General features: G+C 36.5%; 2 protein-coding genes across 2 annotated transcripts in view; one reads left to right on the forward strand and one right to left on the reverse strand.

The window, feature by feature from the left end:
* Positions 1-2,847, forward strand: part of CBG22077 — a gene marked incomplete at both ends in the record, with an annotated part of 8,860 nt that extends 6,013 nt beyond the window's left edge. Inside the window, 5 exons of the mRNA XM_045241550.1 lie at positions 643-679; positions 750-815; positions 2,287-2,462; positions 2,625-2,705; positions 2,778-2,847. Of these exons, the coding sequence (XP_045097472.1) occupies positions 643-679; positions 750-815; positions 2,287-2,462; positions 2,625-2,705; positions 2,778-2,847 (430 nt within the window). The remainder of the gene's footprint in view (positions 1-642; positions 680-749; positions 816-2,286; positions 2,463-2,624; positions 2,706-2,777) is intronic.
* A 2,484-nt stretch (positions 2,848-5,331) lies between these two features.
* Cbr-gsa-1 overlaps positions 5,332-11,423 on the reverse strand; it is a gene marked incomplete at both ends in the record, with an annotated part of 7,399 nt that continues 1,307 nt past the window's right edge. The window contains 6 exons of the mRNA XM_045241555.1: positions 5,332-5,478; positions 6,560-6,802; positions 7,296-7,413; positions 8,082-8,179; positions 8,395-8,514; positions 10,952-11,113. Coding sequence (XP_045097473.1) covers positions 5,332-5,478; positions 6,560-6,802; positions 7,296-7,413; positions 8,082-8,179; positions 8,395-8,514; positions 10,952-11,113 — 888 coding nt within the window. The remainder of the gene's footprint in view (positions 5,479-6,559; positions 6,803-7,295; positions 7,414-8,081; positions 8,180-8,394; positions 8,515-10,951; positions 11,114-11,423) is intronic.

Consider the following 11,423-nt stretch of genomic DNA (forward strand, 5'->3'; position numbering starts at 1 on the left):
TTTTTAGTTAGCCACTTTTTGATATCTTTCACAGAAAATGAGATATATAGGCTCAAAGTGGACGATCCGGGTGTCGTTCTATTAGAGGTTTTACGGTATATAATTTTCAGCGGAGAATGCACCAAAGAAGTTGTAACCAGCGTCATCAGAGAGCTCATTCAAATTTTGACCAGAATTGATTGCTAATTAATTAATTAACTAATAAATTTAATTGTCCAATTAAATTGAAAATTATTTCAAATAAACATTTTCTGATATTGAAATCGAAATTTTGAATTTTCTAAATTTTTTAAACTTTCTAGATTTTCTGGGATTTCTGAGTTTTTGGAATTTAAGAACATTTTCTGAATTTTCAGAAAGTTTTAACAGAATTTACTTTTTGACTGAAGTTCTCATTTTTTTTCTCAAAGTAAACTTTTTAGATAGAATCGAAAACTAGATGTTGTTTCTTTTTGATTTAAAAGATAAAAAAGAAACTTTGGTTCTTCTTCTTTTTTCTCTAATTAGAAAAGTTAATCGATCTATTTTGTGTTCAAAAACAAAACAAAACGAAGAAGAACCGTCCGTTTTTTTCTTTTTCATTTTTGTTGATTTTTGAAGTTTAAAGATTCGAAATTTTCATCAATTCTGATAGTTTTACAGAGATTTTCTACATAAAAAAAGACGAAAAATGATGGGAGTAAGTTTTGGATTTTCAGATTTTTCTGGAAATTCAAAAAACTGAAATACTTTTTTTCGAAAAATTTCAGACAGATTGTCTTGGTGATCCGGCTGATATGCTCACCATGTGTAATAAGGGAACAGTTACTGGACAGGTAATTTCTGAAATTACAGGTTTTTGGAAAACTTGTTATTTTTGGATTTCTAAACTTTTTGAAATTAAAATTTTTTAACTTTTGGAATTTCCGAGTTCTTGGAATTTCTGAATTTTTTAAACTTTTCAGAGGTTTTGAAATTGTGGAAATTTTTAATACGGTATATCAAATTTTTTGATATACAGTATCAACCTTTTTTTTTAGAAATTCGGAATTTTTAGAATTTATGAACTTTTCAAAATTTTAGGATTTTAGGAACTTTCAGAATCGTTTCTTTTTAACTTCTGAATTTTTCTAATTTTCGCATCTATGAAAATTCGAAACTATTTTTTATAATTTCTGAATCTTCTGAATATTACAAATTAAAGTTTTTGGAAATTGAAAATTTCCGAATTTTCAGAATTTCAGAAATTTCCAGAAATTTGGATTTTTGAAAATTCGGAAACTTAGGAAGTTTTGGTTTTTTCCATTTCTGAATGATTGGATTTTAATTTTGTTTTTTTTTAAATTTGGAATTTTATTGAATTTCTGAACTTTTGAAATTTATCTTTTTTTCAAATTAATATTTCAATTTTTTCAATTACTAACTAATTTTTCTCAATTTTTCAGGACGCAAAAACCGTTGTTATTACTGGCAAGTTGAAATTTTTATTTTCTTTATTCTTCTAATTAAAATGAAAAAAATTCAGCATTTGAAAATCGTTTCTTCAAATTCTGGAAGAAAAATCCGTCGGAAGCTGTTTTGGACGAACTGTTGAAGAGTCCAAGAAAAAGTGAGGAAGATAATTTTTTGGAATTTTCTGGAATTTCTGAATTTTTGAATTTTCTAGGCTTTCTGAATTTGTGTAACTTATTTACGGAAATTTTAATTTTCGCAATATCCAAATTATGGGATATTTGAAATTTCAAGTTTTCAGCTTTTCGGAAATTTTCAGAATTTCCAAATTTCCGAATTTTTTTTGAATTTCAGAATTTTTGAAATCAAAAATTTTTTGAATTTTTGAATTTTTGAATAAAGTTTGAACTTCTGAAATGCTCTTGGATTTTGGAAGTTTCTAAAATAGTCAAGAAATTCTTTCTGAGATTTCGCAACTTTTGAAATTATAAATTTTTGGAAGTTTCGAAGTCTTGGAATTTCTAAATTTTTGGAAATCAGAGAGTCACAGGTTTTAGGATTTTTGACTATTTTGAAACTTTTGAAATTTTCCAATTTTGGTTTATTTTTAATGAGCTCCCGAATTTTTGAAAAATCCTAATTTTTGGAAGTTTCTTGAGTTCAGTCTTTGGGGTTTTTTCAAATTTTCGGATTTCCTGAAATTCCCAAAAATTTAATTTTTTTTCAGACATCAATATCGTGCCTATTAAAATCAAATCAACTTTCGAAGCAGTGGATGAAAAAATTCCAGAAATTGGAAAATGTTCTCCAGAGGTAATTAGCTACTTAATTACTCTACTAATTAACCATTTTCAGTTCATCCTTCATTTGGCTGCTCACTCGACCCCAAAAATCATTTATTTGGAGAAAATGGCATTTTCCAATGGTTACTGTAATCCACTAGAATCTACAGTAGATTTCAAATATTTACTGGATGAATTGGACGAGAAATGTGAACAATTGAAAATTAAAAAATCGGAAAATATGGAGAGGTAAATTTGGGAAATTCTGAAACTTATCAAATATCATAGAAAAAAACCAGGAATTTGAGATTTCCTATTTTCAGAAAAATCAATATTTCGAAGAAAAAAATTTAAAGTTTCTGTTTTATTTTTGGGATTTTTCTACTTTTCAAAATTTTCGAAAATTTTCAGATCCATCGACAACTACCTGTATTCGTTGACTCTTCGTGAGAGCTCTCAAAAAACGCTTCTCATTCGTATTCCTCCATTTGAGTGAGTTCTTGCGGACATCTGGATATCCGGACACAATTTTTTAAAATTTCAAAAGAAATTTTATTTTTGCAGTGATGAATACACCAAAGAAGCCATCACCAGCGTCATCAGAGAGGTCATGAGAGCATTGACAAGAGACTAATTGAATAATTAATTACCCCTAAATAGAGACAATTAACTGTTAGAGAACGTTTTCAATGAAGTTTTATAATTTGTAATTTTGATTTAACACAATTTCAAATGTTTTGAAACTTTTTATAGAATGTTCTAGATTTTTTGAGAACTGCAAACTTTTTTTTAAAACAAAAACTGGAAAAACGGAAAATCAGCTTTAAAGAAAAATAATAACCTAAAAACCAAACAACCCAGAAAGTTAGAGTGAGCTGGCGAAGATTCTGACGGTAATCTTCCTTTCCTGAACACCACCCCTATTTAAGCTCCACTTTCTTGATTTTGTGATTACTTTTTGTGTAAAAAAAAAGTTGCAAATGTATATCGAAAAAAAATCCCATAAAATTTTAAGTAGTTCAGTGAAAAAATCAAGTTTCTGGGACCAATAGAAGCTGAGTTACAAGCGTTTGAAGTTTTAGCCGGGCGAGGGAGTGTGAGGAAGGAGGAGACGCCGACAGGCAGACTGTCTGCGCGCCTGCGTCTCTCCTCCCCCTCCCTCTTGCCGCGAACTTGCGCGTGCTATATCCCTGCTCCCCGTTGTCCTAGAAACTTGATTTTTTCACAGATCGATCTGGAATTTTACGGGCTTTCTGACGAATGCAAACTTAATTTGTATTTACTAATAATCTAAATTTTTTCAATAATGTCTTTGTTTTATCTTTTTGAGTCTTTGTATTTTGATTTGTCTTAAAAAAGAAAAAAAGAAGAATTCAAAAATGTTTTATAAAATTTGAATGAAGGGTTTTTTTGAGACAATTGAAAAAATGAATTTTTTGGGGTGGGATTGAAAAAAAGACAAAAAAAATATGGGGAAAAATATGGGTATTTTTGTGCAGAGAATATAATTGAATGGGAAAGAAAAAAAAGAATAAAAAGAGGGGAAAAAACAGGAAAAATTGTATAAAAAGAGTTACACGTCGCATGGTGTGGGGGTTGCCTACGATAAGATGAGAAAGAAAAGCCTTAGGGAGCCTATTTCGGGGTTTCAGACCTAAAAAAATCAATTTTATCTCAAAAAATTGGGTCGGAAACGCCAAAAATCAAGCTCGGGGGGCGAGAGAATCGATGGTGTGGGGAAGAAAGAAAAACAGCTGCAGTTGCATATTTTAAGAACAATTTTGAAAGTTTCGTTTTTCAAATTTTTTTGTTTGTGCTGTTACAATCATTGATATAATAAATATTTTTGGGTGGGAGATTATAGATTAGCAAATTCGCAAAAGAAAACGAGACTCTGAGAGAGAGTTTTTTGGGATGAGACAGAAAGAGAGAACGGGTTTTCAAGAAAAAAAAAAGAGAAGACACAAAAAACAAGAATAAAGCATGGATTCTGAGAAATAGATTTGAGAGGAGATAGGGATGAGCGTGTTAGTGTGATCTAGCTGATAAGAGAGTGATTTTGTGAAAAAAAGTGTTTTCATAAAAAAGCCCGTAAAATTCTAGCTAGACCAGTGAAAAAATCAAGTTTCTAGGACTAATAGAAGCTGAGTTACAAGCGTTTGAAGTTTTGGGTGCGTGACGGAGTGTGCGGAAAGAGGAGACGCCGACAGGCAGACAGCCTGCGCGCCTGCGTCTCTCCTCCCCCTCCCTCTCGCCGCAAACTTGCGCGCGCCATATTTCGGCTCCCAGATGTCCTAGAAACATGATTTTTTCACAGATCGATCCGAAATTTTACGGGCTTTCTGATGAATACACTAAAAAACTTACACACTTTTTTTTGAGAGACTTCGAGAATCAGAAGGCAAGCATGCTAAAAGTTGTTGGGAATAGAGGAGAATTTTGAGAATGTTCGGATATAGAGGGGTGAAATATCGTTGTGCGAGGGGGAATAGAAACTTTTGTTTGGGGGGGGGGGGGGGCAAAGAAGTATCACAATAGGCTTGAGCTTCGTGGCCGATGTACGATTCCAGGTTAGGGGGGAGGGGGGGGGCGGCGTGGCTAGGGAAAATAATTGGGGGCGGGGCTTACAAAATTTGGCATCTCTTTGGGTTTGGAATCGACATCGGTCAAGTTGCGCGTGGGGCATGAAAAGGGGAGATTTTGTAGAAAACAAATGCAGGAGAGATAGAGAGAATTAGAGAAAAAAAATGAAAATGAAAATGAAAGAAAACGCACATAAACGGCAAGAAAAAGCGGTGGGAGAAGGGGGGGCGGATCAAGATGTTGTTGTGGTTTTTGGGGGACAAGAGAGTGAGAGGATCAGAGAAAAATGAGAAAAAAAATGAACGGTGCATACAAATAGATAGGGAGAGTACTCTCAAAAAAATATTCTGAAAGAGGAGGGGGCGGGGCCAAGAACAACCGGCTTGAACACATTACGGATCACACACGGAGAAGAATAGAGCAGGAGAGAAAGAGAGATTGGAGGGCAAAAAAATATATGATGTATCCTTAATAGGGATATTGGGGGAGGGAATTGGGGAGTCTGGAAAATGTTCCCAAAACTCCAAGAAACTGCTTAGAGCAGCTCGTATTGTCGGAGATGAATACGTTGGATGATGTCGCGACAATCATTGAACACACGACGAATGTTCTCCGTATCGACGGCGCACGTGAAGTGTGGGTAGCAGTGGTGGCGACCGTCGCTGTTGGCGGTCGATATTCTCTGTAAAATTATAATTTTTATACAGTTTTTATAGGTTACAAAAAACTCCGAGAAAAATCACACGTTTCGGTAAAAGAGCCAGTTTTCTAGGATCCCTACAAGCCGAGATAACGCTATTTGAAATGTTATGAAAAATTTTGGAATAATCAGATAATCAGACATTTATATGCATCAGAAAGCCCGTAAAATTTCAAATCGATCTGTGAAAAAATCAAGTTTCTAAAACCACGGAGAGCTGAGATATAGCCGTTAGACTTTTCAGCGAGAGGGGGAGACGCAGGCGCGCAGACAGTCTGCCTGTCGGCGTCTCCTCTATCCGCACACTCCCTCGCGCGCCTAAAACTTCAGACGCTTGTAACTCCGCTCCTACTTGTCCTAAAATCTTGATTTTTTTATCTGTTCAGAATTTTACGGGCTTTTTTGTGAATATAAAGACCGTCTGCTTCTCTCAATATCTTCGAATAATCATATCTCGGCACGAAGATTAGCTAGAAAAGTGATTATTATACAGATATGAGTAGAAAATTAAAAGGAATATTACTCCTAGATCTTGAGATATGATCCCTATAACTTTTCAAAACCAAAAAAGTCCACAATTCATAATCCCCCTTATCTGGAAACCCAAATCCCTCTCACCTAATCCCTCCTATCAGTGTCCTCAATTTCAACTAGACAAGGATTAGTGAAATTTTTTTTCTATTCATAGAACTTTGTTTCAACTGCTCAAAGATTAATCTCCCACCAGTGTCTGGGTAATCTATTTTTACTCTTGTCTGACTTTATTTTTAGAATTGAAATGCTATTTTTAGATTTTTAGTTCATTAGAAAGTTCAGAAAATTTCTAATTGATCTGTGAAAAAATCAAGTTTCTAGGACCACAGAGAGCCAAGTTAGACCCTTCAAAGTTGGCGCTGAGAGGGAGGAGACGCAGGCGCGCGGACTGTCAGCCNGNNGGCGTCTCCTCCTTCTTCACACTCTTTCGCTCGCTTGAGACTACAAAGGACCATATCTTGACCTCTAGGAGTCGTAGAAACTTGTTTTTTTTCACAGAAATGATCATGAAAAAAATATAAATACTCACCAAGAACTCTCCTCTGATGAAATACTTGGCTCTAACCACATCACGATCTTCCTGGTTGTCATAGACGGCGTCGTTTGGCAGATTGTATCCCTCGAATTCGGGGAAGAACGACTCGAGCAAATAGCGCTGGCTTTGATCTTCTCGGACAACAAGTCCTGTTTGTTGAGGAACAAAATGACCGAGATGGTTTTCAGCCATCTGTTGTTCCAGATGTTTTTGAATAGGGCAAGCGATTCGCGGAGTCTGGAAATATTTTTGAAATTGAAACATGGGAATTTCTCTATTAATTAGCTCAAAAACCAGCTCTCTAGCTCATCTAGGAACCGAGATATGAGCACTTGAATTTTTAGGAGACGCAGACAACAAGACACTCTGACTGTCTGCGTCTCTCCAAACTTGAAAAGCTTATATCTCGGCTCTCAGTGGTCCTAGAGATTTGGTTCTTTTTTAGAAATTTGTGAAATTTTAAGAGCTTTCTGATAAAGTACAGTATATCAAATTTTGGATACTGAAAACAAGGAAAAAGATTTTAAACTCACCGATTTTGGGTGTTATCCTCCCAGAGAACGAGATTGTAGGACGATGAAGCGCAGACGAAGATAATAGCCGTCACATCGTTGAAGCACTGAATCCATTTTCGTCGTTCGTCTCTTTGGCCTCCGACGTCGAACATGCTGGAATTCAAAAAAGGTAAATGTGCTCTATTGGACTCTCTCAGGACTCACTGGAATCTAACTTTGTCGACTTCGAATTTGGTCTCGAAAATTCCGGTGGTCATGACACGACATCTAAGGATATCTTGCTCGGATGGATCGTAGTTGTTCTGGCGGACGATGTCGACTTTGTCGAGGAAGCTGAAAAATTTTGGAGATTTGAAAGTTTGAAATTCAAATTTCTCGAAAAATTTCAGCGTAGTCATAAGAAAGCCCGCAAAATTCTAGCTAGACCCGTAAAGAAACCAAGTTTCTAGACCCAATAGGAGCGGAGTTACAAGCATTTGTAGTTTTAGGCGCGTGAGGGAGTGTACGGAAAGAGGAGACGCCGACAGGGAGGCAGCCTGTGCGCCTGCGTCTCTCCTCCCCTTCCCGCTCGCCGCAAACTTGCGCGAGCCATATTTCGGCTCTCCGGTGAGCTAGAAGACTCGTTTTTTGACACTATGAATTCAAATTTTTCAGGCTTTCAGAAAATATAAAAGAATATAAGTTTTTGTTTGAAAACTGTCGAAAAAGATTTGAAAAAGTTATTAGCAATCGGTTTCATCTAATAGCCACTGCTTTTCCCTACAAACCTGTTTTTAAATCAAGTTTCTAGGAGCTCTAGGAGCCGAGATATCAGCTTTCCAAGCTTCTACGAAAGAGCGTGGAGAAGGGGGAGACGCAGACAACGAGGCACTCTGTCTGTCTGCGTCTTCCCAAACTTCAAACCGCTATATCTCGGCTCCCAGAAGAGCTAGAGACTTGATTTTTTCACATAATTGTGTAAAATTGTTGGTATTTTTTTTTGGAAAAAAAAAAAAACTCACTATTGTGCGCAATCGATGAGTTGGTACTCGCTGGATCTCTCGAAGCATGCGATGACTCCCTTATCCTTCCAGCAGACGAGGATGTGATCGTAGAACTCCTGGAATCATAGAAAATTTAGATGAATGACTACGGTAGTTTCTGTTATTTTTCCAGAGAAAACCATTTTTCTAGGATTTCTGTAAGCCGAGATATAGTCATTTGAAGAGACGAAAACTCCTAGAACTTCAAATGCTCATATCTCGGCTCCAAATGAGCCTAGAAACCGGATTCTTTTAATGAAATATTCAAATTTCAATTGGCTAATTAACTGACTGGTGGATAATTGTCTTCTGGATCGTTGGTGACGCTCATCACGTAGTCTCTGCTGGCAGCGGTGCTTGGCTGGTCGAGGGCGATTGGCGGGTCGATTTCTTCCATTGCTTTTAGCATTACCTGAAAAATATAGATTTTAAAAGGTGGATTCAACTTATAGAATCCCCGTTTGAGCTCAATTTCCCCATTATTGTAATATAGTTTTGTCATCAAAATTGTAACAAACATGTATTCACAAAAACCCCACGAAATTTCAGTTTGAGTAGTACAAAAATCAAGTTTCTAGCACTTATAGAAGCTGAGTTACAATCGTTAGAAGTTTTAGGCTCGCGAGGAAGCGTGAGGAAGGAGGAGACGCCGACAGGCAGACTGTCTGCGCGCCTGTGTCTCCCTCTTTCGCTGCAAACTTCAAAGGGCTATATCTCAGCTCTCCGTGGTCCTAAAAACTTAGTTCTTTTACAGAACGATTTGAAATTTTATGAGCTTTCTGATGATTCTGATTTTTTTTTTTGAAACAATCACTTTTCTGTTCTCTTCACTTTTCCAAAAACTAATTGAAATTCAATTAACCCCATCTTTTCTATGTCTTCTTTTCAAGTGGTCCTCACTCTTCTCCATGAAAATCACATCTTTTCCAATTCCCTTCTTTTAGGAGCACTTGGAGGACCTCTTCCTCCTCTCTCTCTCTCTCTTTTTGGTCCCTGCCCCGAAAAAAGAAAAAGAGAGCATGTGCTGCCTGCACATTTGTATGCATTATATGCCTTAAAATCGATAAGCGGCACCCGGGCGGGCCGAGAGGAGGGGGAGAGCAATTCTAAAAATAGATTCTCCATTTTTCAGAGAACGAGAGAGTGAGAGAAGCTAGAGACGAAAAACGTCTCTTTTTCTCCGTCCTCCCGGTGGCTTGATTTGTTTATCAAGAGGCGAAAAAGAAGAGAGAGAGAGAGAAAGAGAAGAAGAAGGCACATAGCATTTTTATCACATCAACAGGCAGCAAGCACACGCCTTGACAACCACTATATTAGTATATTTATATTTATAAAAAGGTGTAAATATAATAAGGGGGAAAAAGAGAGTTAACACAATGAAAACAAGAGTTGTCGCTATGGGAATCGTCTATACAGATTTGTATCAAAATTGGGAAAAGTATCCTTACACATTTGACTGTGAGGAAAAAACGCCAAAAATACATTGACAAAAAAGCCCGTAAAATTTCAGTTAGACCTGTGAAAAAATCAAGATTCTAGGCCTTATAGGAGCCGAGTTACGAGCTTTTGAAGCTTCAAGCGCGCGAGTGAGTGTGTGGATGGAGGAGACGCCGACAGGCAGACTGTCTGCGCGCCTGCGTCTCCAACCTCTCGTTGCAAACTTTAAAGGACTATAACTCGGCTCTCCGTGGTCCTAGAAACTTGATTTTTATACAGATCGCTTTGAAATTTTACGAGCTTCCTAGTCATCTGTGTTTTAGATATTTATAGAAATAATAAAGAACTGGAATTTTCAAAAATCAAATTCAAAATTTGGTTTATTCAAGTGGAAGATTTTTTTTCCCTAAACTTATCAAGTCTGGTGGCTCATTACTAATGCTCCGATGTGCTATAATGAACTGAAATACACTTTTTTCGAAAAAAAACAAATGTTTCAGTTTTGAAGAAGTTTCCTTAACTTTTGAAAGTTTGAAATTCCGTAATTTTGAATTTTTTGAATTTTGGAAAATCGGAAAATATCGAGATTTTTTTCTTCAAGGTTGAAATAAACTTTTTAAACTAAAATTTTTAGATTTCCAGATTTTCAGGGGGTTAGGAATTCTGGAATTTTCTGATCCTCTCCCGATTTTCACGTTTGAAATTTTGAAATTATTTGGATTTTGGAATTTTTCTGGATTCATTTGGCCTTTTTTATTTTTCTGTAATTCTCAATCCCTTCAAGTACCTCAATTTTGAGCTCAATTATCTCGATTCCTATTTGAGATATGAAACATTTGTAAACTGATAAAATGTTACTGATTTTACGACAAATGTTTCATTAGTTGACAAATTCTTATGATTTCTTTTGGGAATCTTTTTTATCAGTTTATTCATTATTGATATCTCTTCTAGGAATCGAGATAATTCAGCTCAAAGTGCAGCACTTCCAATGAGCTACACGGTCGGTACCGCTGCCAGTTTTTGATCCTAATTATCTCGATTACTGTAAGATATATCAAAAAATTGTCAACTAGCAAAATGTTACTGATATTATGATAAGCATTTTATCAGTTGACAGAGTTTTGATATCTTTTTTAGAAACCGAGATAAGCAAGCCCAAAGTGCGCGCTTCCACTGAGCTGATAATAAGCGGTAATAATAAGCCATTGCCACTTTTGACCTACATTATCTCGATTTCTGTAACAGCTATGAACAAATTGTTAACTAACAAAATTCTACTGATATTATGATAAACATTTTATCAGTTGAGAGATTTTCAATATCTCCTACAGGAACCGAGATAATTGAGCTCAAACTTTTTTTGAACTGATTCATTTTTCCCAAAAAGTCAACTCGATCCAACTCCACACCTGCATCGCATCGCGCACATTCCTCCGAATATCCTTGATCTTTTCCCGCTTCTCGTCCGCATTGAATCCGTTGATGTGCAGAATGCGCATCTGCTTCACAATCGTGCTTTTGCCACTCTCTCCGGCGCCGAGCAGGAGCAGCCGATGAGTTGCTCGCATCACCTGAAGAAAACAAAACCGTTGGGATGGGATAGGGGATGATGATCCCTGTGGGGTTCCTGTTTCCGAAATCTATATGTTGTGTTGTTGTCTGTGTGTGTAGCTGGGGGGATGCTGCTGCCCGAGAAAAGAAGCTAAGCTAAGCTGTGATGTCTCTCTCTCTCTCTCTCTCTCTCTCTCTCTCTCTCTCTTCCCTCTCTCTCCAAGATGCCTGAGGATCTGTTACAACACAGAAGAAGAAGAAGAAGAAGAAGAAGAAGAAGAAGAAGAAGAAGAAGAAGAAGAAGAAGAAGAAGAAGAAGAAGAAGAAGAA

The sequence above is a fragment of the Caenorhabditis briggsae genome, assembly GCF_000004555.2.
Source record: "Caenorhabditis briggsae complete genome, chrI, whole genome shotgun sequence".
NCBI lineage: Eukaryota > Metazoa > Nematoda > Chromadorea > Rhabditida > Rhabditidae > Caenorhabditis > Caenorhabditis briggsae.